Consider the following 14,114-nt stretch of genomic DNA (forward strand, 5'->3'; position numbering starts at 1 on the left):
TGCAGATCCTCTCTAAATAACACTGCCACGCCCCCCGAGCCCCGCCCTCTGTGTTCTGAGCGTGTCTCCTGTCTGTAAGCTGTCTCCCACCTGTATCCACTGATGTGAGGCATGGATTGCCGAGGGGCCTGGTGTGTCTTAGAGTAAAAGATGATGTCTCTTCCAGTAAAGCTATCCTCAAAAGCACCTACATCAAGACGCATAGATCCGTTGCATTTCCAGGCAGCCACTTTGAGTGTGGTCCCGTAAGTCTCGCACCGTCATGTGGAGCGTCGCTCTAGTATTACCACTTTTCCGTCTCGGTAAAAGGCAATCTTGCCTTTTCCCCTTGCCGCTCTAATCTCCGGCATTACTTCCTGCATATGAGCGATCTGCGAGAGGGTGAGATCATCCCCGAGAAAGATGCCAGTCTCTTTAAGAGTTGGTCGTTTCTTCAAGAAGGACTTCTTCGCTTCCATGGAGGGAAAACGGAGGATGAGTGCTCTTTCTTTTGAGGTTTCTCCACTGCTTCCATTTTTCTTTATGTTGCCCACTCTCCATGCCCTTGTGTGCGTCGGCTCATGAACCCCCATCAAGGCTGTGAGTTCTTTACTTCTTCGTCCACATTGCCTTTGTCCTTAAGGCCCCAAATTCTCACATGTAAAGCGCGCACCCGTCTCCTTTGCTCCTCCTCTAGTGTCTGATTAATGATAGTGGGTGTGGACGTGTGCGTTATCTCCTTGCCTTTTCCTTTCTTGGCCACCTTGATCCATTTCTCGGCTTCATCCGCCTTTTGTTGAGTTTTGGTAAGAACATCCACCCAAGAAGTCGTCATTTCTTTGTGTTGCTCTTCTCCCTCTTTGATGGCCCGTACTTGCTCCTTGATTGTGTTGATTTCTTCGATTACTGAGGGTTGCAGTTCGCCCTCTTTCAGTGTGTTTCTTGATCGTGCTTCGGCGAGATCTTTCTTGAGCGACGCAATCTCTTCCTCTTGAGTCGTTACTCGGTATTCCAGCGTACTTATCTTGCTCTCTTGGATCAGCATGCGTCCTTCGAGCATGTTTATTGTGCCCAAGAGATTGCGGTTCATCTTGGTAATGATCTCCGTCATTTCCTCTTTGCATTTTTGAATGGCATCCTCTAGGGGGTCGGCTTTATCGTTTAGCTTCCTCATGCTTGATCGCTGTCCGCCAAGGAGTCACTAAGCGCGTACATGTGCACCCACACTAGCAGTGGGCGCGGTAGCTGGGCGAGTGGGGGAGTGTGGGGCTGTATGGCAAGGGAGGGGGAGCGATAGAGTGCATACGAGAGATAGAAGGGGGGGGGGGGGGGGGGGGGGGTTATCAAAAAGAAATAAAATAAAATGAAATGAAATGATATATTAAAGTGCAGACAAGAGATAGAGAGAGGGAGGGGGGGTATCAAAAAGAAATAAAATAAAATGAAATGAAATGATATATTAACGTCTTCAAAAGGCCAAATTGACCTATGAGAGCAAGCTTATACAACATGGTGAATCTGATACCGTATCCCGAGAAAAAAAAAAATAAAAAAAAAAATGACTTCCTAGCGTAGAAGAAGGGGGGGGGACATCCTATGCGTAAAAAAGGGGGGGAGACATCCTACGCGTAGAAAGAGGGGGGGGGGATACCTTACGCGGGGAGCAGGGGAGCAGCGCATGGCGGGGTTGCAGGCGGAGCGAGGGGGGGCGGGGTTGCAAATGCAGCGCGATGGGAGGTGGCAGCGCAGGGGGTAGAGAGAGCGGGAGCGCGAGGGCAGGGCGCGGCAGAAGGGAGGCGAGCAGGTCGTTGGAGGGCAGGGCGCGGCAGAGGGAAGGGGAGCAGGGCGCGGCAGAGGGGAGGCGAGCAGGTCGCGGGGGAGCAGAGAGAGAGAGAGAGAGAGAGAGAGAGAGAGAGAGAGAGAGAGAGAGAGAGAGAGAGAGAGAGAGAGAGAGAGAGAGAGAGAGAGCCATGCAACTCAAAACCATGAATGAATGTCTAGCCACCCCCACCCTCCGCACATGTATAGTGAAATAGATCGGGGTAGGGCAGTCACCCAAAAATACATATGTCAATGAAAACCTAAAACCCCCATAAAAATGGGATACCCTAAATCTGGACCCAAAATGACCGGCCGGACCAAAATGGAAGTGTCTGGTGTCACAAGAGGGGCACCACGTGCAAATAGAAAAGAACAGACTGAACAGACTTTTAACACTTCAATAACAGCTGAACTGAAAGAGAGAGACGACACGCAACACGGAGTGGTGAAATTACACCCCAGAGAGTATTCGTCCCAAACCTTGGCGCCCCTTTCGGTATTTCTTTATATTGCATCAACACAGTACAAGTTGGTACTCCAGACTCTGCACCTTCTCCAGGAAGCATGCCAGAGAATAAGCCCATGGCCTCATATTTAAAGGCCCTAGGCCCCAAAAGCAGTTTACATGAAAAGCCTTCAAACTCAAAAGCTTTTGGTCCAAAAGCAATGCCGAAAAGCTGCCAGCGTAAATCACGGAATTCCGTACAATTGCCACGTCAGCAGTCAGCGCAAAATGCGGAGATCCGTACAATGCCACGTCATCATGTCAACGGAAAATCCGGAGCATCCGTACAGCTGCCACGTCATCAGTTTTTGCGTAATTCTTGGTGTGTGTGTGTGTGGGTCTTGCTTTTTAATTCCTTTAATGTTAGTGGGGCCCCATCGGACGGGGTCCCGTAAGTTGGTAGGACTTCTTCTTCTTCTTTTGCTTGTTCTTAGGGTTTAGACCCCTCGGCCATGATGTGAAGGTTGGCTCTTTTCTTCACTGACTTGACACGTTAGCAGTTTGTGACATCCGGCCATGCATCCTACATGCAATGTAGTACTAGCCATACAAAAATTGCCAAAAAACCATGAAGGAGCGGGACACTACTCCTATGACTTGCCAGTTGTAGCCCACAGCTTTAGAGTGTTCAAGACATTTCTCTTTTCTATTTTAGCTAGGGTTTCAGTTAGGATTATGCTTTAGTAACACTTTATGATGACAGATATCATCATTAATTGTCAGGTCTCATGGGCCATTTTGGCCTTTAAGCAACGTTAATATATTTTATTTTCTTCTTTATTTTTTTCTAACCTATGAAGGTATCCTGGTTAGTTCAGTATGATGCCACTTTTGGACTGTTTAATGTTCAAAGTGATGGAGTCTTATGTCTGCACATGTTTGATTGCATTTATGTAGGCTCACTGGGAATCACTTTGAATATATGTATAAAAGAATCTTAAAATTCTTTCAGTGTGCAGGGTCCCTTGAAAGTTTTCAGGACCATGCCTTCTTTGAAACTTCTGAAATGGTTCCAAATGCATTTTACATTATATCAACCATGTACACCTACTTTCTATGTTGCAAATTATTATATACGGGTTTACAGTGTTGCAGATGGTAAGTTTTAGAAAGTAAATTATTTCAAGGACAATTTTTTGTTGATCAAGACCATTATTGCTGTAGGCAATGCTCCTGTGTCCAAGGTGGCTGTAATAGCATGTGGCGTTGCCTCTGTCATTGTGGGCACTCAAGGAGGGGCGAAGGCTTGTAGCCTCTGTTATCAGGTTTGGCTTGCTATTGAATGTGACATCATCTGAAACACGTTTCTACATGCCAACGGATAAAGTTATTCCAATCATTTTTTGGTTTTTCTGAATGTAGGCGCTTGTGAAGAAGCACCAATATTGGCGGGTTTTGACATCATCGTGTATCTTCTCTTCCACACCCGAGCTTATATTTGGCCTTTACCTTGTATACTTCTTCAGAGTTTTTGAAAGACAAATTGGCTCCAACAAATACTCAGTATGTACATCAAGCTTCATGTACGCACTGTGGTATAAATATTTAGAGTCGAGGATGTGACAATTAGATTCTTATTCCTACAGGTGTTTCTATTGTTCTCTACCGTAGTAGCCACCATTCTCAATGTGGTGTATGTTCTGGTATCAAAAGGTATACATTTTTAACAGTTTTTACATTACTTTGATACTAAGTTTAAGAAATTATTTCCAACTTTTCTAAAGAAATTGGCACATACGTCAAGAAATTACCTTATTTGTAAGCTTCGTTTCTTCTTAGTGCCACTTTTGGAAGGTATATAACCATTAATGACCTGTGAATCAGGTGCAAGGCGTTTTTAAACATTGATATGTGTTGTAGACGTTTTACTAGACAACTGTGAACTCGTACTTACCATTTCATACTTTCAGAAGCTCATATTAAGCACAAAAGTGCAAGCTGAAGCTTTTCAAATTTGTTTTATTATGGCTACTCCCAAAACATGATGATATGAGAATTGACCTCATTGACTAATGCAAAATTAGCACTTGGACAAGAGCTATCAAATTCTTAGGTGTAAAATTCCCATTTGAAACTTGCTGTCTCTATCCAAGATCGTAGTGGAATTGCAAATGCTATGATGATAAAGGCAAGCATTTTAAATTCCAAAAAAGTATACAACCAAAATTTTGCATATTGCAAGGTAAATTGCGATCATTAGAGAAGTGGGATTTTCAGTTTAAAGCCTATCATTGAATGCATCAACAAGTCTGAAGGAAACTGATTGTTACATATACTTTTATGGTATTATTATTCTTGTGGTATTATATGGTCGTATTCGGACTTGGATTCTATGGTTAAATATGATTCTTTCTTTTTGGGGATGCAAAACTTCATAAAAGTTCCGACTTTTGTCTAGTCACGTGTCCATTCAGAGTCTACAGTACAGTTTGGCCTTTGTTACTCTTTCCGGAAAGCAGATTTTGTCAGATACCAAATGTGGTGCTGTTCCGTACATAAATACTCTCGTGTTTGCAGTTTCCTGTATTTGTTTCTATGCTTGCTAACAGAATGAGCCTCCAGTTGACTTTAGAAGCTGGGGGAAAAAACCGTTATTATTTGGGGATTGTTTATCCGAGCTTTATGCAACATTACGTTTTGCAATACAGATCCATCTCCATTGGGCTTGTCTTCGGGACCCTATGGGTTAGTATTTGCATCTTTTGTCCAGTTCTTTTTCGATATCCCCACATCAGCGCGGTTTCGTTTGTTTGGAGCCCAATTCTCAGACAAGTCATTCGTGTATCTTGCTGGCCTACAGGTGCTTTTAAGTTGTCTTCCGAGTTAATGTTCAATCGTGTTATTTGTATTTTGTTGCCATCTGACTTGCTGGGGTGCTTTTCAGCTTCTACTGTCTGCGTGGAAAAGATCCCTCATTCCTGGCATATGTGGCTTATTGGCTGGTGCTGCTTATCGTATAAACCTGCTCGGTATTCGACGGATCAAAGTAAGCCTTTGTTGTTAACATTTGTTCACCTGAAGTTAATATTGGAAAGTCCCTTTACAGCATGAAATTAATGCTGGTTCTTTGAGCTGTTGATGTGCCAAGGTTTAGTGCAGAAGGAAAAATGTGAATGTTGGGAGTTTAATAAGTTAAATGCGAAGTGCAACACAAATAATTAGATTAAGCACAAAGTTAAAGGTCGTGATGTGTCCTAGATGCTAGTCGTGTAATCAGCTTTTCTCCGACCAAGCGTTAACTTCAGCATATTGACAAATAGGGAATGATGGAGTACTTTAAAGAAAATGAATAGGCTGCTGCTTGACTGGCTTAGAGCTGCGCAAAGAAATGACCGAACTCCTGTGTGCAGTCTTCTTTGAAAGTGCTCTTAAATGATGCTTCTATCCATGCAAAGAAGCATAGTGAGACTAATATGTTGCTTCGGCCTTCAGTAATAAACTCTCTCTCTCTCTCTCTCTCTCTCTCCCCCCCCCCCCACAAATAATATGTTGCTTCGGCCTTCAGTAATAATCTCTCTCTCTCTCTCTCTCTCTCTCTCTCTCTCTCTCTCTCTCTCTCTCTCTCTCTCTCTCTCCCCAAAAGAAAAAGGAGGGATTGGCCCTTTTGTATCATGTAACCAAGTTACCGGTCCATAGGCATTGCATACGCTCGGAAGCATCACAATATAAATGAAACCGGTAGTAAAAAATCCTGAAATAGGGCAATAACAAAGAAACCATAGTGGGAAAACCACCAGTGATATGAAGTTACAAAAAAAGGGTGATACATCAAAGGCTAGGGGCAAATGAGGGAAGGACAACTGTAGTAGAGAGCTAAAGCAGAAACTAGCCACCCGAAACTTGCGACGAAGAGGCCGAAAACTCCACCAAAGAATCTCCAATATCAGGTTCCAGATCTCCAAGGCCAAAAGGTGCACTCTAGCACAATTGGCATCATCACCGCACACCCACTTTGCACCAAAATCAGTGGGAGAGAGCCTAAAGCCATCCTTGGCAATAATCAACAGGGCTATGACACTCTTCAACTTGCGTAAGCATAAACAAGCAACGAGGACAAAGCTGCTGCAAAGTCCTCCAGCCGACCACCACCAAACCCACCACCCAACACCTAACATGCAAGACACCCAACAGACAGAAAAAATAGTTATTAACATGCAAAAATACACAGAACAAGCAAACACAACCACGTGAAAAGACAAATCAAAAAGCAAAAGAAAGCGCAGCAGGCATCATAGGTGCAGAAGGCGAAGGACGAGGGCGGGGGTCGAGCCGTTGGAACATCTGTCACACGATGATCTTGACACGGAGGGCAACCATTGATAGGTCGGATGGTAGAGCAAAGCATGAATGGCAGGTGCATGCCACCGGAGAGGAGTGCGATGGTGCAGAGGTATGGCGGCAAGGGTAGCTTGTTATCGCTTTGTGTGTGTGTGTGTGTGTGTGTGAGGAGACACCTGTACATCATTTTGTCTCATAGGTCAGCTTTGGCCTGTAGAAGTAGTTAATAATGTTGCGATTGTGACATATACTTCATCCGTATGTTACCTTCTTGCACTTAATCCTGTTGCAGATACAAAGATGGACCAGAATGGAGACCCTTGTCCTCGAAAGGCCAATGGTTACACCTCTTCATTGAAGGGCTGCACCCTTACACCGAATGATGATGTCTCTACAACTATTGGTCACAACTATTGGTCAAAGGAAGTAACTCTTAGTTTAGAGTCATGTCTCTTCGTCAACAGACATGCCTCTTGATATGTGTCTTTTCATCTCCTATATAAAGGAGGCTATGTATACAGTTCAATCTGTAACGGGACGGGCATCACGTGCCAATGAAAAGAACAGATTGAATAACTTTAAGCACTTCAAATAACAACTGAACTGAAAGCGATACACGACACATGAGACGGGGAGTGGCGTAGTTCCACCCCAAGAGAGCATTGGCCCCAAACGTTGGCCCCCCTTTTGGTATTTCTTTATATTGCTTCAATAAGGTACAACTCCCATGGTTTTGCTCAGCATCTCCTGCGGGTAGACTGCCAGATTGAGAGCCCATGGGTCATATCTAAAGGCCCTTGGCCTCTAAGAGCAGTTTACATGAAAAGCTTCAAGTCCTCAAAGCATCTGAACTCCAAAAAGCTAGCAGCGTTGAAATTTGAAAATCCGTACAGTGTTGCCACTTCATCATGCTGTCAACGTGATTTGCGAAAATCCATACAGTGCAACATAGCAGTCAACACAAAACGCGGGCATCTGTACAGTTGCCACGTCAACAGGTTTTATGTAAGTCTTATATGTGTGTGTTGCTTTATTTTATTTAGCTCTAGGCACTTGGGCCCCATCGGACGGGGTCTACTTGTCAAACGCAGATTTAGTAGAGAGTAAAAGGGTTGCACTTACTAGTTCTCTGGTGAAAGACACAACATTTCTTTGGTGGCAATGATGGGTTGTTGATGGCAAAAACGCACCTTCTTGGAAAAAGTTCCGATGTGCTATTTGCAAGGCGCTTGAACCTGCTATTGCGGATTTCCATGCCCTGTCCTCTCTTCGTCGCGTGGGGCAAACTGGTTCCTTGGCCATGTGTATCTTAGAGTTTCAAAAACTAACTCTGTAGCTAGAGACTCTGAGCTCCTCTGACAAACTACATAGTTTCATAGACAGGCTTGAGCCAACCTTGAAGTACGAGTATAACTTTACCACCTTGGATGTTGCAATCGCCTATGTGGAACGTCTTGGCAATAATCGGCGTCCTATGAGGATTTTTTTCTGAATGACGGGTCTTCAAATAGCACTCACTTTTCACAGTGTGATCGTAGAGGACGCTATAACCGAAGTCAGTAGCAGCAGTCTCAGTTCAGGCAGCAAGCAAGGGTGTCTTCTTCAACTTCAAGGTCCTACTCTCAAGATCAATAATCTCAAAGCAGATTTCCCTCAAATGTTTTACTTGATGGTGGTAAAGGATGCCTCGAGATCGGTGTTCCACTACTGAGCAAGGCTCTTCTTTTGACTTCAAAGAAGCATGGATTATGAACAATTTGTGGTGGTGATCATAGATAGTACGAGTGTCTCAAGAAACTTAATCTGTTTAATGTGAGAAGAAATCCCAACGCAGAAACATCATCGAATTCCGAACAACCTGCTTCTGCTAAGGACAAAGGAAAATCTATGCTCGATACAATTCGTGTCTTGGCGGATATGACTATCTTTATGAAGCATGCTCAGTGTGATTCTTTGGTTTTGGAGCCTCTCTCAAAGCATGTTTTGAGCCTCCTTGGAACTTTCAATGGTCGTTCCATCATTGTTGGTGGACAACAGTTGCTCTAATAATTTCGTTAACACTCAGATATTTCGACAACTTGGCTTGCCAACTCAAAAGACATCTCAGTTATATGATATGGAGTTAGCAGATGGGTCGTTTTTAACTTGTGATGAGATAGTTTGATAGTTGCAGTTCGGTATTCAAAATTATGGAGATCAACTGGATTTCGAGGTCATGCCTTTATCTCACTATGACATGACTCTTGGTTAGCATTGGTTGTTTCAGTATGATCCAGCTATTAGCTTTCGAGGACATACCATCAATCTATTTAAACATGGACTTGAACTGATTTTACACAGGCTTTATCATGTGGAACGAGTGATTCAAGCGTCACGTGTACAAGTCAAACATCATGATACAGTGGATTATCATTTATAAAATGGATATGATTCGTGATGCAGATGTAGAAATTATTATTGATCAATTTTTGGATTCATTAGCTTTTTAACTAATTGATGAAGACAAAGATGATTTCAAGCAAGATGTTTTGTCAAGTTGCCAGATAAAGATATGGTTGTAGATTTTGAGTCAGAAGACGATTATGCTCTCTTTGATTCTTTGATGGATGATGATATGCCAATTGCAAGTCACGAAGCGACAATATCGGAAGATGATTGTGAAGAATTGTGGGACTCATTATTGGAAGATGATTGCAATCTCAATAAAAAAATCTCTCCAGTAATTAATAAAGTTGAAGCTACCCCCTTCGAAGAATGCCTTAAGAAGATGTAACAAACTGCTGACGTGTTGAAGCGTAAAGAATGGAGCCAACTTACAGATGATGTGGTTGCCCGAGAGCAGAAACCCTAACCCTAATTTTTGCCAAAAAACCCTAACTGTTGAAACCCTAATTTTGGAAACCCTAACCCTAAAACCTGCAAACCCTAATTCTAGAAACCCTAAGAAGAACAAGCAACAGAAGAAGAAGTCCTACCAACTTATGGGGACTCCGTCCGATGGGCCCCCAAGTGACATAAAGGCTTAAAAATTAAAGTAGAACACACTCAAAAGACTTTGCACATCAAAATATGATGATGTGGCACCTGTACGGACATCCCGGAATTCGCGGCGGATTTTTAAGGAAATCCCGAAATTTTAGGAAAGTGATTTTTTGGGGTCAGCTTTTCATATTTGATGCTTTTAGGCTTTGGGCCTTTAAATATGAGCCTTGGGGGCCCTCTTTGGCACTTTTTAGCGCGCAGATTGCAGAGCAGGTGCTCCTCGGCTATTGTACCTTGTGAATCGGCAGTAATATAAAGAAATACCGAAAGGGGCGCCAAGGTTTGGGGCCAATACTCTCTGGGGTGGAATTCCGCCACTCCGTGTCGTGTGTCGTCTCTCTCTCTCTCTTTCAGTTCAGTTGTTATTGAAGTGCTAAAAGTTTGTTCAGTATGTTCTTTTCTATTGGCACGTGGTCCCTGCCTTGTGACAGTGGTATCAGAGCATCAGGCGTGTGCTTTTCAGAAAGCATACCGGTCCTACAAAAGAGCAGACAGAGCTATTGGAATTGAATTATATTTGAGGTATCAGCCACTCCAACCCTTACTTCATCGCGCATCGGGCGCGTTCCCGTCTTCACCGCTCATGTCTTACAGGGCATAAGCCAATTAAGATCCCTTGCAAGAGAAGGATCCAGATTTGTTTCAAGGCACTGTTTTTCTCAGAAGCAGTGCCATGCAGATGTTGATGTCTACAGCTGCCAAGCAGCATACTCCAAGTACTTGGCAAGCTTTCAAGAAAATTTTTGCCCGAAGTTATATGGTTTCTGACATCTTCCTTCGGAGTGCAACTTCTGGCAGAGTGGGGTATCCTGAAATGCTTGCCATGGAAACCCTAGCAGATTATAACTTGAAGTTTCTCGACATCTCCCAGTAGATGTCTCTTCACGAGCAGATGACCTTGGAGGTTTAGTGTGATTGCTATCTCTTGGGACTACCATCGCCGCCAAAGAAACACTGTCTGTCGAAGAGCTGATGGACCATGCCGTGCTCGGCTACGAGCTCGTGGAAGGAACCTAACCCTCATTTTTGGTGTAGGTTTCAAGATGGAAAGTCAGTCGACTTTTCGAGCTCGACTAATGTCGAGATTGCTTTTTAAGTTTGAGTTTTGTTTGATCTTCTTTGGTGATTCTGTTTGGAATTTGTTTGAAATGGATGGTATCTGTTTTGAACCTGTTTTGGTGCCAATTTGAATTGTTTGACTCTGGTTTGATACTGGTTTCAATGATTGGTGATTTTACTCCCGGGTGGAGAAGTGAGAAATACTGTTTTGGTATTGTTTGAACCTCGGAATGACGTAGGCCGATGCCTGGGGAGCATTTCGTTGTATGTTTGAAAACCTCCGAACGACACAGGTCGATGCCTGGGGAGCGTTTGGTTGTATGCTTGTAAAAGAATTGTTGTTGTGACTCCCGGCCCGGACCTGGATGGTTATGCGGGAGGAGTATTAAGAAGTCTGAGCAGTGGTTACTCTCAGCACCTCCAAACGACGCAGGCTGCGGTCTGGGGGGCGTTTGGTTGTAAAAGACCTCTATATCTCCCGGCCCGGACCTTTTTAGGTTATGCGGGAGGAGTGATGAGGGAGTCGTTGAATATCTCTTGGCCCGGACCTTGTTAGGTTATGCGGGAGGAGTGTTCATCGGCGGCTTTATGTTTCTATGTCTTGTAACATGCATATGTGAGCATTTGTGTTGCATTGTGATGTGCCAACCACTGAATATTCCTAATTGGATGAGATTGCCTGGGTATGTAATTTTAGTGCATCAAGACACCCGAGGAAGATCAGTACGGTCTGGGTGGGATGGCTAATTTTACTACGCCGGAATATCAAGAGTTCCGATCTGGACGAAAGGAGAAGCTAACTCCTTGATCAAAACAGCCGATAAGAGCAGCTAACTCCTTGATCAAAAGAGCAGAAAGGAGAAGCTAACTCCTTAATAAAAATAGCAAACTGAGTGTCCCTCGGAATGACCCTCGGAAATTTTTGAGCTAACTTGAGTTGTTTTGCAGATATGCTGTAATCGCGGACGATTACTCTCTTTCAAGAAGGGGAGATGTAACAAACTGCTTACGTGTCAAAGCCTAAAGAATGGAGCCAACTTACAGATGATGTGGCTGTCCAAGAGCAAAAACCCTAACCCTAATTTCTGCCAGAAACCCTAATTCTGAAAACCCTAACCATAAAACCTGCAAACCCTAATTCTAGAAACCCTAAGAAGAACAAGCAACAGAAGAAGAAGTCCTACCAACTTATGGGGACCCCGTCCGATGGGCCCCCAAGTGACATAAAGACATTAAAAATAAAGCAGAACACACTCAAAAGACTGTGCACATCAAAATATGACGATGTGGCACCTGTACGGACGTCCCGTAATTCGTGGCGGATTTTTAGGAAAATCCTGAAATTTTAGGAAAGTGATTTTTTGGGGTCAGCTTTTCATATTTGATGCTTTTAGGCTTTGGGCCTTTAAATATGAGCCTTGGGGGCACTCTCTGGCACTTTTTAGCGCACAGATTGTAGCGCAGGTGCTCCTCGGCTATTGTACTTTGTGAATCGGCAGTAATATAAAGAAATACCGAAAGGGGCACCAAGGTTTGGGGCCAATACTCTCTGGGGTGGAATTCCGCCACTCCGTGTCGTGTGTCGTCTCTCTCTCTCTTTCAGTTCAGTTGTTATTGAAGTGCTAAAAGTTTGTTTAGTCTGTTCTTTTCTATTGGCACGTGGTCCCCGCCTTGTGACAGAAGATCTCTTTGATGAATGTTTCGCAATTATTGAAAGATTTTCAACCAAAAGTCGTACATCACATGAAGGATTTTGAAGACCACTCTCTTGTTGTAGTCAACGTGATTAAGCCACATTCCTTTTTTAAAAAATTTGAATGATGCAATGACATGGGATTTAGGAGTCAAAGCAAAATGTTTCGTACCAAGTAGAGATACTTTGGTACCTTGGGAGCAATGGATATGCTAGCTATGCGCTCTTAGCCAGCTTGCCTTCCACATGCACAATCTGAAAATGGCACATGGACAAGATATTTGCCCATCGCATATGCTTCTTAGATAACTTTGCCTGTGTCAAGAAGTATTGCAAGGTCAGGTGATCCGTTTGGACAACGAAATCTGCACCTAGCAGGTAGTGTTTCCAACTTAAGAGCGCATGAATGACGGCCTGCAGTTCTTTTTCATAGACTTGCATAGTCTTTTCTGGCCCTTGCAAGATTCTACTCTCATAGGCTACTACCTTGCCATCTTGCATTAGCACTGCACCAATGCTACTACCACAGGCGTCACACTGGACCACAAATGACTTCCTAAGATCTGGCAACACAATGACTGGATCTGAAGTCATCTTTTCCTTTAAGAGATTAAAAGCTGAAATCTCTTTTTTTGTCCATCTAAAGGTGACTGCCTTCTTTTGAAGAGCATGTAAAGGTGAAGCAATCTCAGTGAAACTTCGGATAAACCTTCTGTAATAGGAGCATAGTCCCAAAAAGCTTCGGACATCGTGCACCGTCTTCAAATCTGGCCATGACTTGATCGCTTCAACTTTTGCAGGATCCATTCTAACACCATCCTTTGAGACAATGTGTCCCAGAAAGTGAATCTCTTCCAGAAAAAATTCACTTTTCTTTGCATTGATGAGCAACCTATGGCTTTTGAACACAATGGCCAAGTGATGCCTATGCTCCTCTTCATTCTTTGTGTAGACTATCATGTCATCAAAGAATGTACCAACAAACTGCTGGTGTGGACGGAAAATTCTGTCCATCATCCTATTGCACGTAGCAGGAGCATTTGTGAGACCAAAGGGCATCACTAAAAATTCGTAAAGGCCAAACGTTGTTCTAAAAGCAGTCTTGTGCACATCCTCTGATCTAATGCGGATCTGATGGTACCCACTCTTTAGATCTATCTTGCTAAACATAGTTGCTCCTAATAATTTGTCCAGAATATCATCAATTCTAGGTATAGGGAACCTATTCTTGATGGTATTCTTGTTCAGTGCACGGTAGTCGATGCACATACGCCATGAGCCATCCTTTTTCTGCACCAACAACACTGGAGAACAGAATGGAGATGAACTGGGCTGAATCAGCCCCTTTTCTAACAGCTCCTGTACTTGGCTCATTATCTCTTTCTGTTGAGCCGCACTAACCCTGTACGGAGGCTTATTTGGTGGGCTACTGCCTGGCACCAAATCTATCGCATGGTCCTCGGGTCTCTCTGGCGGTAATTGAGACGGTAATGAATCGAAAAAACAGTCGCTATACTGTTGTAAAAACATTGACCTTTCTTTATCTAACACATTTGATTCATCACAATCTGACACTTCACGTGCAAAAACCAAGCACGCAGAAAGATGCTTTTTCATTACAGAAGTAATAGCAGAAGCTGATGCGGTGGGAATAGACTCCCCTTTAAGCTTTACATCCAGAATGTGAGTCTTTCCCCTGCTCTGTACAGAGATCTTTTTGTTGTAGGCATCCATGAT

The 14,114-nt window shown here is 43.6% G+C and overlaps 1 protein-coding gene across 2 annotated transcripts in view; it reads left to right on the forward strand.

Moving 5' to 3' along the window:
• LOC147439077 (rhomboid-like protein 20) overlaps nt 1–14,114 on the forward strand; it is an 85,156-nt gene that overhangs the window by 13,033 nt on the left and 58,009 nt on the right. For both annotated transcript variants that reach the window (XR_015184549.1, XM_086485008.1), the window contains exons 2-6: nt 3,470–3,570; nt 3,668–3,808; nt 3,892–3,958; nt 4,954–5,105; nt 5,190–5,291. Coding sequence is in view for 1 of the 2 variants with exons in the window: in XM_086485008.1 (XP_086341134.1) it covers nt 3,470–3,570; nt 3,668–3,808; nt 3,892–3,958; nt 4,954–5,105; nt 5,190–5,291 (563 nt within the window). In the remaining variant the exon portion in view is untranslated. The remainder of the gene's footprint in view (nt 1–3,469; nt 3,571–3,667; nt 3,809–3,891; nt 3,959–4,953; nt 5,106–5,189; nt 5,292–14,114) is intronic.

The sequence above is a fragment of the Adiantum capillus-veneris genome, chromosome 16 (assembly GCF_014529385.1).
Source record: "Adiantum capillus-veneris isolate H3 chromosome 16, ASM1452938v2, whole genome shotgun sequence".
In the NCBI taxonomy this organism is placed as follows: domain Eukaryota; kingdom Viridiplantae; phylum Streptophyta; class Polypodiopsida; order Polypodiales; family Pteridaceae; genus Adiantum; species Adiantum capillus-veneris.